The 18662-nt window shown below is 37.7% G+C and overlaps 1 protein-coding gene across 1 annotated transcript in view; it reads left to right on the forward strand.

Moving 5' to 3' along the window:
• The window catches only part of Col4a5 (collagen type IV alpha 5 chain), a 297510-nt gene that overhangs the window by 110251 nt on the left and 168597 nt on the right, over positions 1-18662 (forward strand). The window contains 2 exon segments of the mRNA XM_060375633.1: positions 6306-6395; positions 15485-15529. Of these exon segments, the coding sequence (XP_060231616.1) occupies positions 6306-6395; positions 15485-15529 (135 nt within the window).

Consider the following 18662-nt stretch of genomic DNA (forward strand, 5'->3'; position numbering starts at 1 on the left):
AATAAAAACCTAATGGTACTGGCATAGAAACAGAATGGTGGATCAATGGAATCGAATCCAAGATCCAGAAATGATCTCACATACCTATAGATACTTGATTTTTGACAAAGATGCCAAAACCATACAATGGAAAAATGACAGCATCTTTAATAAATGGTGCTGGTCTAACTTGATATCCACATGTTCAAAAATGCCAATAGTCCCATATCTATCATCCTGCACAAAATTAAAGTCCAAGTGGATCAAAGATCTCAACATAAAATCATACACACTAAATGTGTTGGAAGAAAAAGTGGGGAAGAGAAGCAGATATTACATTTTAAAAGAAATTTGAAGCAGATAAATTTTAGATATCTGTTAATTAAAAAAAATATATTCAATAATTTAAAGGAAAAGAATGTTTATGAAGACTGAACATGCAGTAGCAACACACCACTGGCAACTACATGAAATTAAAATTAAAATTTGACAAAGAAAAGGGAGTTTATTAAAGGAATTATGACAGCAATACTTAAATGACAAAATTAAAAATTGCCCAGTTGATAACTTAAAACCTGTGTCAAGCTACATCTCTACCCTGGTGCATTAGTGTTGCCTTGGAGCTGGCTACAGATCCATATTTCCAGTCTCTACAAATAAATTAATCATTCACCCTGGTGATGGTGGAAAATAATCAGTTCTAACGAGATTTCGAGGTAGCTCTGTTACAAGCTGAAGTTTCAAGTCTATATACCTTCATTTTCACTGTAGCTAAAATTCTTCTAATCACTTCATGGCAACTATGTCATTGTGATATAAAATTATAAGGACAAAATAAAAATTATATAAAAGAACATGTCATTGTTTTAATTTCTTCACTAAGAGTTTAGACTTTAACTTGCACATTTTGTAATACTATAATTGAAAACAATTTACTACTAGTTACCAATATACCACCTTGTCTTAATTTTTCCCTATGTCCAAAGCCAATTGTGTTTCTTGACAATTTTGCATTATCCTTGAAGTACTAGTCTCATGCTGGGTGTGGTGACATATACCTGGTATATTAGCACTCAGGCAGCATAAATGAGAAGACAAATAAGGTCAAGCCGATACTAGATACATAGTAGGTTGGAGGTCAGGCAGACTGGATTACAATGGACACTATCTCAACAAATGAACAACTATATTAATGCTTATTTACAGAAAACATTTTTATTGTAATTGTAAACTATACTTCCTGGAAAAGGGTGCTGTTTGTTAAGAACATTTTGAACACTAAATCTTGGGATTTTACCTTAGGTAATCAATCAGTTAACCTTCTTAAAACTGGTGATCTGGGTTGTGACCAGGAGTAGAGTACTTGGATTTGTATAACTGAGACCATTTTTTATTTGATTTCCATCACCACACAATAAACTAAACTTATCATGAAATTGTTTTCTTTTATAGAATTCATCAAAACCTAAATTCTTATCTTTTTTTCTGGGTTTGAATAAAAACATTTGCCAAAAAGTTTGTGTAACCAATTAAGGAATTTTATTTATTGAATGGGTGCTTGCTGAATATTTTTTCTATTGGACACTAATAATTCAGGTTGACGAAGCCATGACTGTTTCTACCCAGGGATAAAGGAGAAGGTGTTGTCTAAGTTGACAGAAATTTCTGACTTTGGCAGATGAGCTGAGTTACTTTTTGGAATATGAAGGGTGGTAGAATGACAATGAAGTTTGTGATGTTTATTAGGTTTACACCTATGAAAATTGTAAAACCTCTCTTTGTCATGACTGTTCCCACATAGAATGGAAATAATGATTTTACTTTGCCTTGTATGGGGAGTAACAAGCAAGACAAAACATGGAAAGACTTTAAACAGTCTCTGGCAAACAGAAAACACTCAATACAGGTTAGCCTTTTTTACAGTCACTGAGTTTTAAGTGCTTGTGAAAATGCCTATAAGACAGTTGATAATAAGAACTTACCATTACTATTTTCAAGTTCCAAGGAAAAGAGAAAAGTCAGTAAAAGAACCCCTAGAACAATACCTATATTTAAAGGATAACAAAGGGAGAAGAATACTATTTGACAAATAATTTTTAAAAATTCAAACATGGGCAGTGGTTTGCTTGTTTGTTTGTTTTTTAATTTTGTTTATTTTCGTTTTAAAGTTTGTCTTTCAGAAATAGGCATGCTAAGTCTGCATAGTGACACATCCTTGTAATCCCAGCAATCAGGAGGCAGAGGCAGAGAAGCAGGTGGATCTCTGAAAGTTCGAGGCCAGCCTAGTCTACAGAGTGAGTCCAGGATGGCCAAGGGCACACAGAGAAATCCTGTCTTGGAAAACTAAAAATCAAAAAAAGAAAAAAAAAAGGAAAGAGAAAAAGAAACAGGCATACCACTTCACATTTAGTTTATGAATGTGTGAAAATTACAGCACAAATTTATAAAGATTTAAAAAGATTAAATGAATACCTAGGAAGCAATTGTAGTAACATGACTCTTGTTAGCTTTTCTTACAATTCATTTTAGAAATTAGGTGGAAAGCCCTACTTTTAGCCCATTCTTACACAGGAAAGCAATAGTTTTTTACTTTAACAATTGTTCTACCTTTCAAAGGCTCAGGATTGCTCTTCTAATTCTTGCTACTGTGTAGTATCTGCCTTTCTATCTCTAGCTCTGTAATTTCAGTTATAACATTTTATTGATATCAACGTAATTAATCTTTTAGCATCCTCTATTTTCTTTTTAAAAATTTACTTGTGCATATATATGCATACGTATGAAAGAAAAATAATTAAAGGGTAAAAAAAGGTAGCACTGGTGAGAGTGGAAGGTTATAGGAGCATTGGAAGGTGGACACCTGGAAGGGATTTGAGGACAGGAAGGGAAGGGGAAATGGAAAGATGATGTAATTATTTCAATTAGAAATTCATAAAATTAAAACATTTTTTACATTTATTCTTTTTTTTTTCAATGCAGTTTATTCAGGAACCTTGAACAATCATCTGACCCTGGGGAAAGCCAGCCCACAGCTTAAATAGCACATTTATTCTTTAGTATGTGTATTGTGTGTGCACATGCATGTGTTCATGTGTGCGTGTGTGTGTGTGTGTGTGTGTGTGCTTATGAGTACATGTCACAGTGTTTGAGTGGAAGTAAAATGAAAACTTGCAGAAGTCAGTTCTATCCTTCCATGCTGTGGTTCTTCAGATTGAATACAGTCAAGTCATTAGGCTTGGTGGCAGGTGCTTTTACCTGCTAAGCCATCTCACTAACCAGCATCCTTTATTTTCTTTTTATTTTTTTATTTGTCTTGTTTTTTTTTTTTCAATGCAGTTTATTCAGGAACCTTGAACAATCCTCGGACCCTGGGGAAAGCCAGCCCACAGCTTAAATAGCCTCTGGGTAGCCAACCCAGGCGTGCCACGTGGGCAATGCAGATAGGTCCACATACATGGAAGCAAGCCAGATCCTCGGCCTTAGCCAAATGTGGAGTTGTTCGTGACAGAGAGCACTCACCATCGGGAAGGTGGAAGGCGGAAACCAGCTCCATCTTTAAGGCATAGCATTCCGCAGCTCTCTACAGTTCCCCCTTTTTGTTTTAGATGCATCAGGCAAGAGTAGAGGTCTGATCTCTGATATTAGAAATAAATTGGGACTTTGTACCAATGTTCATTTAGGTGTCATCCACCCAAAGAGCATCAGACCCATCCGATACCTTTTTCTCAGAGACGGGACCTGGGGCATCAACCTGCATGCAATCAGACATGCTCTTCTCTGGGTCGAAAGCGGCTGACCCTGAGTGCAGTGCTTAGCCTCGCATCCTGAGTGTATCATTTTAGCTTTTTATGGTATCCAACCATGCTTGGGGAGAATGTCCTGCTTCAATGGCTGTAAAGGCCTGAATGATCATGGCTGCATCACACTGTTGTGAGACTCTAATCTTGCATATATACCACAGGCAAACCAAGGAGACCAACACCAGAAGGCCTGCTAACGCTCCCATGCCCGCCCATTCCTTCAGATGATTCATGGCTGCAGCAATCCATGATGATAATCCTGTGGCTAGTCCTGCGTCCACTCTGGTAGAATTTACTGTGACAATGGCCACTCTCAGCTGCTCCATCGTAGTATCGAATTCTCCAGTCCAAGTACCTAAAATATAGCTCGACAATTGTTTAGACAGATTTGCAGCACAGGAAAAATTCTCATGTTGTATGCTAGTGACACAAAGTCCAGCATACTTTCATTGACAGCCAGGTTGAGCGATTTGCCATAGGGTATCAATTTGCTCCTGCAAGAGGTCAATCCTCTGATTGAACACCATCAAGCTTCCTTTTAGTTGAGCATTAATTCCTTTATGTACAACTAAGGCATGAGCTACATTGGCTAAATGATTATTCAGGGTCTGAGCAGTCTGCATAGTATGACTCATGGCTAATGCCCTGGTGGTAGCTCCAACAGCCGCCAATGAGATGGTAGTAACAATGGTGGCTGTAGTTCCAAGATCCCTTTTCTGTCTGAAGAGAGTCATAGCGTGAGGGGCATCAATGGGCACAGGCACCCAGTGAGGCATGCGAGTAACCAGGGCATACCTAAATTTACTAGCATTCCAGCATTGGGCAAAAAAGTAAGTATCATTACCACAATTACTTGGCTCTATCTGGCTAATAATGAATAAAAATGGGGGATATAGACAAACAGGTGTGGGCTTATAGGAAATATTATGAGAAGCCTTAACCCCTCGTTGGAACATCCTGCGTCAGTTCTAGAACTAGCAGTGGTGGTGTCCGAGGTCTGAGTAGGTTCAGGAGACCATTGCCCCCAGGGGCGAGACGTGCTCCATGCCAATTGACTAACTCCATGTTTTCCTCCAATTTTGAAAGTCATTTAAGGTTCTTAAATTATTTTTTCCCTTTTTTCTTAAATTTTTCATCAATTACACTTTATTCATTCTGCATCCCCCCATAAGCCCCTCCCTCCTCCCCTCCCAATCCCACCCTCCCTCCTCCCTCTGCTTGCATGCCACTCCCCAAGTCCACTAATAGGGGAGGTTCTCCTCTCCTTTCTGATCTTAGTCTGTCAGTTCACATCAAAAGTGGCTGTATTGTCCTCTACTGTGGCTTGGTAAGGCTGCTCCCCCCAGAGGGAGGTGATCAAAGAGCAGGCCAATCAGATTATGTCAGAGGCAGTCCCTCTTCACATTACTATGTAACCCAATTGGACTCTGAACAGCCCTGGGCTACATCTGTGCAGGGGTTCTGGGTTATCTCCATGAATAGTCCTTGGTTGGAGTATGAGTCTCTGGGAAGTTCCCTGTGTTCAAATTTTCTTGTTATGTTGCTCTCCTTGTGGAGACCCTGTCCTCTCCAGCTCTTACTATTTCCCAGTTCTTACCTAAAATTCCGTTCACCTGCCCAACAGTTGCCCATCCGGCTCAGCATCTGCTTTGATAGTCTGAAGGGCAGAGGCTTTCAGAGGCCCTCTGTGGTAGGTTCCTAGGTTGTTTCCTGTTTTCTTCTTCTTCTGATGTCCATCCTCTGTCTTGTTTTTTGAGACAGGATTTATGTATATAGGTCTGGCTGACCTAGACTAGCTTTGCAAATCAAATTCACAGAGATCCACCTCCTGATCTACTTCTCTGAGTACTGGGGATTACAGGCATGTGTCACAGTTTCTGGCTGCATCCTTTTTTTTTCAGTCTTTGGTTTCTTTTCATTTATTTCTGTAGACTAGATAGCACTTTCGCTTTGAAAATATAGACTTTTGTTCACACAGATTAGTCTGCACTTTTGACAGAGATATATCCTACACACCCTTTGAAAATCCAACATATAGCTGTTTTGTAGATAGGGAAATATACTAGAACTAGATCTCTATATTTTTTTTCATCTTATTTTTCTTTTTGAGTGGAACTTGCAGAGTTTTAGTCCTAGCTCTCTTAGTAACAGACCATTCAATAATTTGAGATAATGTAGCTCTCCAAATTGTGAAATTCTTATTTTTTTTTCTTGCCTTCTTTGTAATTAAGTTTAGGTTAAAAACTCTTGTTATTAAGTTCTCACTTTATCTCTTACGTCCTGTTTAATTCTCTAAGTAGCAAAGAGATTACATTTACTATACATGGTATACATTTAAGGTGATCTGTGTTTTTCTTCACACATTTAACAGATTTGTCCATGTTAGTAGATACTATGTGCATATAGTATCACTATATTAAGTTACTTTCGTCTGACAGTCATTTGAACTTTCTGAAATTCAACTATGTCCAACTATGTCTGGGCTTAAAAATTCACAAATGACTTTATATTCTTGCTTAATTACAGGGAGAACGAGGATTTCCAGGTTTGGAAGGATATCCAGGTTTGCCAGGATTTCCCGGGCCAGAAGGGCCTCTTGGACCTCGGGGGCAAAAGGTATTTGTTTCAGTAATCTATCAGCAGTAACAAAGAAATTAAAACACCCTAAATGTGAGACAAGCTGTCAAATCAACTAAAAACTCACTGAAGTGTAATGAGAAAATACTGCTCAAATCAAACAGCAAACAGCAAAACCGAATGAAGGGGCTCTTACAATGCACTCCTCCCTGAAATTATTTTTAAAATATTTTTAACTGAAATTAATTGCATTTCTTTCCCTCCTGTCTTTCCTTCCTCAACCTCCTCCCCCTTTTCCTCCCTGGAACCCCTCCCATATCCCCAGACTCTACAGTTGATGGCCTCTTTTTCTTTATTATTGTTTCATATACATATATACAGATGTGTGTGTGTGTGTGTGCTTTTTATGCTTCAAATTACATTCTATTTCAAAGCACCCATTTCCATAGCACAGCTGAAAATTAACCAATTTGTGTTCCCACTTCATTTTCACAAGGCCATGCTTAAGTTCCAGTGTGTTGGGAAGTGGAAAAATATAGTTGTATTGTTGTATTAGTGCTCAATTCCATCATCATTTGCCCTTTTCTAGTGTTTTGGTTTTTCATATTTTGCTGAGCTATTTGTTAGTAAGATTATTTCCTTGCATGTGTTGTGAGTTGCATTATTTTCCTCTTTGTCCTTTGTTTTGCTGGGTATGTGCATGAAAGTATATGCATTTATGAGTCTCTGTTTTGAAAAGATTATTTTATTAAGTCATATGGCTTTTCAATAGAACAAATAGTGTACAATTTGAGGTTTTATATGTATTCTCAAAAGATTTCCTTCAGTATGTCAATTTATTTTTTTCCGTGTGTGAGTATTTTACCCAGGCAGAATACATATAGTTTGTGATTTAAGATCCACCATTATCTTTTTGTCCACTCATTTACATTTTTTATTGTGAGCTTAGCCTGTAACAGCTGAGCCATCTCTCCAACCCTCCACTCATTTACAATGCCAAATTCATTATACAGTAGTCATCCTTTATTTGCAGTTCTGTTTCCTATGATTTCAATCACATGCAGCCAGCTACTGTCTGAAGATAGTAAATTGAAAATTCTTAAAATTAACAATTTATAAGTTAAAAACACATTATAGTATATTCTTACGCTTGTTCAATATTATTCTTAGTTATTTTTAAGTTCTTAAAATGTCTATAAATTTTGTTATACTTATAACAAAATATACAGCATACATAAGTTTGGGTACTATCCACAGTTTCAAATACTTGTGTGGGATCTTAGAAGTTATTTTCCTTGGCTAAGGAGTGGCTTCTGTGTACCACATTCATATGATCTTTTTTTCTGATAGTCTTCCAACATTCCCTTTATTCAAACCTAAGACCTAACCTATTTTAATTATTGATGTCTGTGTTCCACTTTTATATCTAGTGTAGGATCTACTCAGTTCTTCTTTCTTTTTACATTTTTTTTTTCAAATGTATTGCTGGGCTCTTCTTGCCATAAAAACTTTAGAGCTATTGTCTAGCTTTACAAACACCTAGTAACTTTTATTTTCATTCTATAAAATTTTTAAATAATTTGTATTTTACTTTTTAAATGGTGAATTCCTTTATTTAAAAACATGAAATTTCTTGTGCATATATATTATATAAATATATGCTTAACTCTTTGTGCATTTTCCTTTTTAATATTGTGCATTTTCTTGTTTAATTCATTGCAATGTGTGTTTTTGCCATTCATAGGCAGAATATTTTCTTCTACTAAGTCTACTAAATAGTTATTACTATAATAAAGCTGTTGTGTTTTAGTTAGTTAATTAATTTTGTATTTATTATGATTTATTCACCTTGTATTCCGGCTGCAGATCCCCCACTGACTCCTCGCAGTTCCAGCACCATCCTTCTTCTTCCCCTAGTCCACTGATATGAGAGGAACTCCTCCCCTTCTATCTAACCCTAGCCTATATGAGGCTGGCTGCGTCATCTTCCTGTGTGGCCTGGCAAGGCTGCACACAACCAGGAAGAGGTGATCAAAAAGTTAGCCACTGAATTCATGTCAGAGACAGTCCCTGATCCCATTATTAGGGACCCATTTGGAATCTCAGCAGCCTATGGGCTTCATCTGAGCAGGGGGTCTAGGTCTTCTCCATGCATTGTCCTTGGTTAGAGATTGTGTCTCTGCAGGCCCACCTGAGCCCTGGTGTTTTGGCTCTGCTGGTCTCCTTGTGGAGATTCTGTTTCTTCCAGGTCTTTCTATCTCCCCCTTCTTCGATAAGGTTTCCTTCACTCTACCCAAAGGGTGGTTATGAGTATCTGTATCTCCTTCAATACCCTGATGGGTAGAGACATTCAGAGGACCCCTGTGGAAGGCTCTTGTCCTGTTCCCTGTTTTCTCCTACTTCCGATGTCTATCCTGTTTGCCCTTCTGAATGAGATTTCATCCTTTTTCCTCTGGTCTTCCTTGTTATTTATCTTCTTTAGGACTATAGATTTTTAGTATGTTTATCTTATATTATATGGCTAATATCCACTTATAAGTGATTATATGCAATGTGTTTCTTTCTGCTTCTGGGTTACTTAATTCAGGATGATCTTTTCTAGCTCTATCTATTTGCCTGCAAATTTCATGATTTCCATGTTTTTAATTGCTGAATAATATTCCATTTTGAAAATGTACCACCTAAAGAAGATAAACAAGAAAGAGGACCTGAAGAAAGATGATCAATCCCCACTTAGAAAGACAAATGGGATGTGTATTGGACATAGGAGAAAACAAGTAACAGGACAGGAGCCTACCGCAGAGGGCCCCTGAAAGACTCTATGTAGCTGTGTATCAAAACAATTGCTGCAACTCACAACCAAACCTTCTGCAGAGTGCAGAGAATCATAGAAAAAAGGGGGAGTTAGTATGATGTGGAAAAGATAAGAGCTCCACAAGAATCAAATAAATCTGGGCACAGGGGTCTTTTCTGAGACTAACACTCCACCAAGGACCATGTATGGATATAACTTAGAACTTCTGCTCAGATGTGGCCCGTGGTAGCTCAGTAACCAATTGGTTTCCCATAGTGAGGGGAACAGGAACCATTTCTAACAGGAACTCAATGGCAAGCTCTTTGACCTCCCCACCCTGCAAGGGAGGAGCAGTCCTGCTAGGCCACAGAGGAAGAATTTGCAGCTACTCCTGAAGATACCTGATAAAACAGGGTCAGATGAAAGGGAAGGAGGTCCTCCCCAATCAGTGGACTTGGAAAGGGGCAGGGAGGAGATGAGGGAGGGATGGAGGGATTGGAAGGGAATGAGGGAGTGGGATACAGCTGGGATACAGAGTTAATAAAATGTAACTAATAATAAAAAATAAAAATGACAAAAAAAGAAAAACAAATAAGAAAACAGAAAAGAAAGATAGAAAGAAAGAAAGAGAGAAAGAGAGAAAGAGAGAGAAAAAAAGAAAGAAAGAAAGAAAGAAAGAAAGAAAGAAAGAAAGAAAGAAAGAAAGAAAGAAAGAAAGAAAGAAAATGTACCACGATTTCTGTATCCATTCCTCCATTGAGGGACATCTAGGTTGTTTCCAGATTCTGACTATTATGAACAAAGCTGGTGTGAACATAGTTGAGCAAATGTCTTTGTTGTATGCTTGAACATTTTTCTGATATATATCCAGGAGTGGTATAGCTATATCTTAAGGTAGCACTATTCTTAATTTTCTAAGAAAGTGCCAGAATGATTTCCAAAGTTGTTGTACAAGGTTACATTCTCACCAGAAATGGAAGAGTGGTCCCCTTTCTCCCCAACCTCTCCAGCATGTGTCATCCCTTGAGTTTTTGATCATAGCCATTCTGATAGTTGTAAGTTGATCTCAATACTATCAAGGTCGTATTGATTTGCATTTCCCTGGTGAATAAGGACATTGAGCATTTATTTAGGTGTTTCTCTGCCATTCGATATTCCTCTGTTGAGAATTCTCTGTTTAGATCTGCACCCCATTTTTAAAATTGGATTACTTGGTTTGTTGGTGTTTAACTTCTTCAGTTCTTTATATATTCTGGATGTTATCTCAGATGTAGGGTTGGTGAAGCTCTTTTCCCAGTCTATAAGCTGTTGTTTGGTTCTGATGAGAGCATCCTTTGCTTTACAGAAGCTTTTCAGTTTCATGAAGTCCCATTTATTGATTGTTGATCTTTGAGCCTGTACTGTTGGTGTTCTTTTCAGGAACTTGTTTCCTGTGCCAATGAGTTCCAGGCTTTCCCCCACTTTTTCTTCTAAGATGTTTAGTGTCTCTGGTTTTATGTTGAGGTCTTTGGTCCACTTGGACTTCACTTTAGTTCAGGGTGATAAATAGGATCTATTTGCATTTTTTTGGCATGTAACCATTCAATTAGACCAGCACCAGTTGTTGAAGATGCTATCTTTTTTCCATTTTATGGTTTTGGCATCTTTGTCAAAATCAAGTATCCAAAGAAGTGAGCATTTATTTCTGAGTCTTTGGTTAGATTCCATTAATCCAAGAGTCTGTTTCTATGCTAGTACCATGTTTTTATTAGTGTTGTTCTTTAGCACAACTTGAGATGAGGTATGTAGATACAGAGTTGTGTTTCTTGAAAGCAGCAGAACATTGTGTCCTGTTTCTGTGTCTATTCTGTTAGTCTGTGTCTTTTTATTGGAGATGTGAGACCATAGATATTAGCGACCAATGATTTTTAGTTACTTTTATTATGGAGTTGGTGGTGATTGTGTGTTTGTTTTCTTTTGCTTTTTGATGTGATGGTGTCTTTATCCTGTCTTTTCTCTGTGTAGTTGATCTCATTGGGTTGGAGTTTTCCTTCTAGTATCTTCTGCAGGGCTGGAATTCTCTGTATATACTGTTTAAATTTAGTTATATTATGGAATTTTTTGTTTTCTTAATATATGTTGATTGAAATTTTGCTGGGTATAGTAGTCTGGGTTGATATCTGTGATCTCTTTTTGCCTGCATGATATCTGCACAGGCTCTTCTTGCTTTCATTGTCTTTGTTGAGAAGCCTGGTGTGATTCTGATAGATATGCCTTTATATGTTACTTGGCCTTTTCCCCTTGTCACTTAATTTTTTTGTTCATGTTTAGATTTAGTGGTTTGATTATTATATGGCGGGAGTAGTTTCCATTTGGTGTTTTGTAGGCCTCTTTTATATTTAAGGGCATCTCTTTATTTTAAGGGTGGAGAAATTTTCTTCTATGATTTTCTCAAAAATATTTTCTGGGCCTTGGAGCCTGGAATCTTCTTTTTTGTCTAATTCCTATTATTCTTAGGTTTCATATATTCATGGTGTCCTTAATTTCTTGGATGTTTTGTGTCTGGAACTTTTCTTCTTCTGTTCTTTTTTGAGAGATATATCAATTTCTGCAGTTGTATTTTCAGTGCCTGAGATTCATCTCTTGTATTCTATTGGTGATGCTTACCTTTGTGGTTCCTGTTCTCTTCTCTAAGTTCTCCAACTCCAAGTTTTCTCTGTTTGTGTTTTTTTTTTTTAATTAATTCTAATTCTGTTTTCATGTCTTGCACCATTTCCTTCATCTGTTTGAATGTGGATTCCTGAGTGTGTATGATGGCCTCTATGTTTTTGTTCATTTCTTATCTACATGCCTCTATTATTTTGTTCATTTCTTCTTTGTGTGTCTCAAACAACTACATAATCTTTGATTTAAGATCATTCTCCTGTGATTCAACTGCAGTAACATATCCATTGATTTTTGTAGATTCTTGTGAAGCCATGATGTCCTTGTTTTTGTTGCCTTTATTCTTATGCTGATCCCCTGCCATCTGCTTCTCTGAAGCCTTGACTGATTGTTCCTGGAGCCTGTACTGCAGATTGTGTCCACCTGTCTCTGGACTCTAGAATAATCTCCCCTGGATTCACTGTCTCTGTTGGCTCACTGTTTGTGACCCAGTTATACAAGGTAGCTGGAGTCCAGGTAGAAAGATCTCTCAGCCTAGAGCTGCTACAGTGCCCCATGGGCTTCCTTAAGGTGGTTGAAGATAGGATTTGGAATTTGCCTGGCTCATCTCTGCTGGTTTAACTTTCTGTGCTGGGCTCCTTTTTTTCTGACCTAGGAGGGCTAGGCTGCTGGAGAGCAGGCAGGAATGTCTCTGAGCCTAGAGCTGCTTCAGTCCTCCAGAGGCCTCCTTGTGGAGAAGGACCATGGAACTTGGGTTAGGTGCCTAGCTCATCTCTGCTGGGTTCTCTGTCTGTGCTGGGCTTGCTATTTCTGGCCTAGCTGAGCTAGGCTGCTGGGGCACCAGCAGATACATCTCTGTGCCTAGAGCTGCTCCAGTGTTCCACAGGCTTCCTTAAGATGGTAGAAAATAGAACCCTGGTCCCACGGCTAGCTCAGGTCCACTGTGTTCACTGTATGTGCTGTGCTGGCTGATTCTGACCCTGTTGAGCGAGGAAGGTGAGGAGAAGGCAGAATGGAACAGTGCCTCCCCCACAGTAGAATGTATCCTCTCCATAGGGTGATGAGTGTGAGCATCACTAGCTGCTGATACCAGGAAGGTGTCCACAAGATGGTGAGTGTGGTCTCCCGGATTTGGAACCAGGAACCTCTAAGACCCAGAATGTGTCCACAGGACTGTGAGAGTGGGTGTCCAGGTTTGGAGCCTTACACACTCAGTACAGGAAGGTATTCACTCCACAGGCATTGATAGTGAGTGTCCAAGGTCTAATCCACCAGATGTTTGTCCCAGGAAGGTATCCACAGATGGTGGATTACGGCGGGTGGCCTAGGGATGTGGCAGTGTCAGGCAGGAGCCAAGGAAATTTTTCCCAGTATTAGCCTGGTGGCCTGAATATGGACCTTCAAGTATCCCTATGGATTCTCCTCTCAACTGAAAAAGACAGATGTCCTGGGTTCATGGTTCACAGTAAGCCCTGCCAGTCACCCTGACCTCACAGCTTAGCTGCTGTTCAGGTACCCTGTATGGTCAGCACCACCATCTTGGATCTCTCCATAGCTGTTGAGTTTTAAAAGATCTTCAGCAACCCTACATCTGACAGAGGCCTAATATCCAGAATAGATAAAGAACTCAAGAAATTAAACACCAAAAAACCAAATAATTCAATTAAATAGTGGGGTACAGAGCTAAAAAGAGAATTCTCAACAAGGAATATCGAATGGCAAAGAAAGACTTAAAGAAATGCTCAACATCCTTATTTCATCAGGGAAATGCAAATCAATATGACCCTGAGATTCCACATCACACCCATCAGAATAGCTAAGATCAAAAACTCAAGGGATGACAAATGCTGGAGAGGTTGCAGAGAAAGGGGAACACTCCTCCATTTCTGGTGGGAATATAACCTTGTACAGACACTTTGGAAATCAATCTGGCACTTCCTCAGAAAATTGGGAATAGTGCTACCTCAAAATCCAGCTATACTATTCCTGGGTATTTATCAGGAAGATGTTAAAGCATACAAGGGCATTTTCTCAACTATGTTCATAGCAGCTTTGTTCACAACAGTCAGAATCTGGAAACAACCTAGATGTCCCTCAATAGAGGAATGGATACAGAAATTGTGGTACATTTACACAATGGAATACTACTCAGCAATTAAAAACAAGGGAAACATGAAATATACAGGTGGAAAGTAAAAAAAGATCACCATGAGTGAGGAATTACAGAAGCAGAAAGACACACATGGTATATACTCACTTATAAATGGATATTTTCCATATAACATATGATAAACATACTAACATCTATAGTCTTAAAATTCTAAGCAACAAGGAGGACCCAAGGGAAGAGGCTGAAACCTCACTCTGAAGGGCCAACAGCATAGACATCGGAAGTAGAAGACAAGGAACAGGACAGGAGCCTTCCCCAGAGGACCTCCAAAAGACTACACACCAGGGCATCAAAGAAGATATTGAGACTCATAGCCAAACTTTGGCCAGAGTGCAGGAAAATTTATGGAGGAATTAATGTATTGTTATCGTTGTTTAAATATATTGATTTTCAGGGATACAGTCTTATCGTTTGCAAATAGTGATTTTTATCTCACCCTTTGTAAAATTTTCTTTTTTTGAATGTAGCTTAAGTCCTTGTATACTTTAGGAAAATGCCCTTCCCAGGTGTAGCCTCGGTTCCCTTCTTTCTAACTTTTCTTTTCTTTTTCTTTTTGAAGGCAGAATCTTACTCTATACTTTTAGCTGTCCTGGAATTCTTTTGTAGACAAGGCTGGCTTCCGAATTGTGAAAAATTTTCTACTTCAGTCTCTTGAGTGTTGAGATTAAAGGTCCTCCATAATCTCTAACCTTCCAATATTCTTTTTCTGAAATACTTCCTTTTTTTGTCATGCTGCTTTGTCTCACTGGTGCAGTTTAAAGCTTTCTTGTCTTATTTCTGACTTCAGTGGGAATATATAAAATATTTATTGAGCAAGAGATTTTCTAGTTATTTTAGCTCAATCTGTTTTGTAAAGACTACATCATTACACTTTTTAAAAGAAGATTATTTTATGGAGGCTTATGGTCTTTACATTAACAGTTTTCATGTACTAGTTGCCAGAACTTGTGGGATATACTACTTTACGAAAAACAGTATTAGTTTTTCTTTATTCAAAATTTAAGAATACTGAACCAAAAATTCACTGAGGTAAGATTTAAATTTTTTCAGCAATACTGGCATGAATAGAAATTAGGTAGAATTTGCAAGGAATACGGAGCAGAAGCTGGAAGGGAGAATTTATGATTTTTAAATTATGCCAGTAGAAAGTGCTTTCTGAAATAAATGAAAAGATGAAAGCAGAAATTCAAGAACAGCATGTATGCCTTCAGTTTGATATACTTTAGAAGTCATCATTTTCTTGTGTGCTTTTTTTAAAAACTTTATGCAGGTAAAGTTTCTTCTTCATGCCAGCAGTCTCCCTAGTATAATAATAGCCTTTCTTGGTGTTGTTAATAAAGTGCATTATTGTCTTTAGTCGTAGTAATAAATGTTCTTTGGGTGTATGAATTTAACATTAACATTCAGAAATTTTTCAAAATGTTTAGGCTGCTGTAATGGAAAATTGGTTATTTGATGACTGATTTGAAGGAAAAAACAAAACAAAACAAAACAAAAACCTAAACGTATTGTGTTTTTCAGGGTGATGATGGAATGCCAGGGCCACCAGGACCAAAAGGAATCAGAGTAAGAAATATTTAGTGTATGGTAAATACTTTGTTGTTTTCAACAGATTTAAAAAAAAGTGAAATGATATACGACAGCAAGAAATCTAAAATAATTATTGTTGCACAAAAATATACATGTATTTATTTATACATGCATATATAGATATAGCATGCTAAGTCCATCTACTCTTGCTTGTATTTATATGATTTCAAGGCTGATCACTTGTTACTGGATAATCAATTAGGGTGCTCATTCCTGGGGATCATCTCCAGAAATACTCCATCTGTCAAGAGTCCATACATCTGTAATTCTTTGTCCAAGGCTGGGGCCCTGTGGGATTTTCCTGTTCATGTTAACACATTTGTTCTTGGTCACAATTTCAAGGGCAGTATCCATCCTTGTGGGGCAGTCAAGACAGCAGGAGTGCATAACAACTGGTCGCATCACTTCCACAAAGGAAAGCCAAGATCAACATACTTGTGCTCAGTTCACATTCTTTATTATTTCTCTCCCAGGATCCCTTTTCCAATGAATGATCCTGATGACAATTAAAGTGGATCTTCAACACCAATTAATGTAATCAAGTTAAGACACACAGGCATATCCAGAGGTTGTTTCCCTGATAATTCTGTCAAGTTGACAAGTAAAATTAACCATTACTACTATACCCCTTATCATCCTGACACCTAAACATCACTTTTAGGCCATAACTTTTCATGTCTTCTCCTCACAGGCCTATGACAATTATATAATTTAAAATGCCTTCAATCCAACTTTTAAAGTTCTCTTAATATTAAGTCTCTTAACTATAAGATACTATAAAATAAAAAAGTATATACTTCTATTATGATATTGGCAGAGAGTAAATATCCCTATTCTAAAATACAAAAACCTGGGACATAGCAAAAATTAATCACTTCAACATAAAACAAAATTCATCAGGACAAAGGTAAAATTCTGAAGCTCCAAGTCTAGCATGCAGGGCTTGTAATGTAATAAACTAGAGGCCAAAACACTTGAGTAGCCCCACACACTTCAGTTCTGCCACCTACAGAACACAGATTATTTTCTAGGCTGGCTTTTTTCTATTCCCACACCTTTCTTTGGCAACTGTCCCTTATTCCTGGCATCTCCACTATCTTGGGGTTTCGGCTGCAACTTAGGGTTTACCTTTACAGATTCACACATTGGCCTCCTAAGGACTCTTTTTTTTTTTCAACCACACAACAAATTCTCTGACCTTGGATTATTTTAAAACTTTAGAGCAATACCCAGTGACCTGCTTCATCTTGTATCTTTCATGCCTTTCAAACTTGTACAATATGAACTACACTGCCAAGTTCTGCTGCTAGCTCTTGATGTAGCTAGCCTCTGATGGGTTGGGTCTGCCTTAAGGACACCTTTTCTTTTGTCCCAGGGCAATGTAGGTGATTTCTCTTCAATGGTGCTGACCTCTTTAATGATTATAGCTTTGTTCTCAGTACAAGCCTGAATTCTCTCTTGTATTGAAATGTCCTTTGCCAAACAAGTTAATGCATCGTCTTGAATTACATTCAATCAAGTTCTCAGGACATGAGCAGGATGAAGCCAAATTGATAGCTAAAATATCATATGGATGTCCTCTAGCATAGTTATTGATAAAGTCCTGGTTCCCTCTGAAACCTCAATGATCACTTCTCACTGTACAATTCTTCCCAGTGTTCTTGTCTTCCATGTCCCCAGAAGAATAGCCATTAAGATCTGATTATAGCATTCAGCGGCTTTTCTAACCCAATGTTTCAGCTCTTCCACATTCCTTCTGAAAACCATTTCCAAAGGCCTATATGGTCAGTTTTATCATAATGGTCTTAATTCTTGGTAACAATTTCTGTCTTATTTCATTTTCCATTTCTATGATAAAATTCCCTGATAAAAGCAACTCACTAGAGACAGGTTTAATCCTGGCTTAAAGTTCAGGGGTTAAAATTGTCCATAATGGTGGAAAAGTCAAGATGGCAAGAGTTTTAAGTAGCTGATCAAATCATTTTCGCAATCAGATGCAGAGCACAATGAATATACCCATACTAGTGTGAAGTTTAAGTTCTCTATTTTATTCAGTTCAGGATCCCCTGCTTAAGAAATGGTCCTGCCCACAACTAAGATAAGTCTTCCCACATTAATTAATGAAGTCAAGATAATCCCCCACAGAAATGCCCATATTGCCATCTCCCACGTGACTCTAGAGTCTTTTGAATTGACAGCTAATACCAACCAGCCTTCATGCATATGGCTGGATTTAGAAATACAAGATACTGGTTTACCAATAGTTGTAGTTTTTTTAAAAACAAGATCTAATTTCTCTGAACCTCAGTTTCTTCACCTGCTAGAGGGGTAAAGAGTATGTCTCTAAGAGTATGTCTCCTTTAGCCCCAAATTTCTGTTTATATGGTAATGTCTCTTATGTTGACTATTAAATGCATGAATTGTTAAATAACACGCTTATGTTTGTATTGTTTTCATAATCCCCAAATTTTATAATTATTTGATATTTAAATATTTAGATAAACAAACATGCACAAACATTAAAAATGTTTTATTGGCTATATAATTTTTAGCAGCATGTAGTATCCCAACTTGGTATATCATAAATGTAATGTTAGCAGCTGTGATGCTGAGACAGGAAGATTGTCATGAGTTCCCAGCAGGCACTGGATATGGAGTTTGGAATCTGTCTCCAAAATTATCCAAAACAGAAAAGAAAATGAAAATTTATGTAGGTTGCCTTATGTGGTATTTGTTACTGGTGTGGATATAGTATTGGAAAAATGAGAAGTAAGTCTATATCTTTAGTTTTAATTTGTCAGGTGTAATTGTGAATTTTGTAGTAAATTGCTATTCTATACCATTAAAGCTCTTCATAATAATAACAACATTGTATCTAAAATAGCCATATATACTTACCATGTGCTAAGCATTGTGGAAACTAAAAAGAACTTCCAGGTAGCTGAGAGTGTTCAGATAGACCCTCTTTCTGCAGTACAACTTTAGAAGTGCTTGACACATACATGTTTCCCTGATGAAATTCCTCGAGCCACCATTTTTTAGCTAGAATTTTAATAAAGTAATGAACTGATATATTACTTGAAGTAGTGATCAAGAAGGATTTTTTTTG

Source organism: Meriones unguiculatus, chromosome X (genome assembly GCF_030254825.1).
Source record: "Meriones unguiculatus strain TT.TT164.6M chromosome X, Bangor_MerUng_6.1, whole genome shotgun sequence".
Classification (NCBI taxonomy): Eukaryota; Metazoa; Chordata; class Mammalia; order Rodentia; family Muridae; genus Meriones; species Meriones unguiculatus.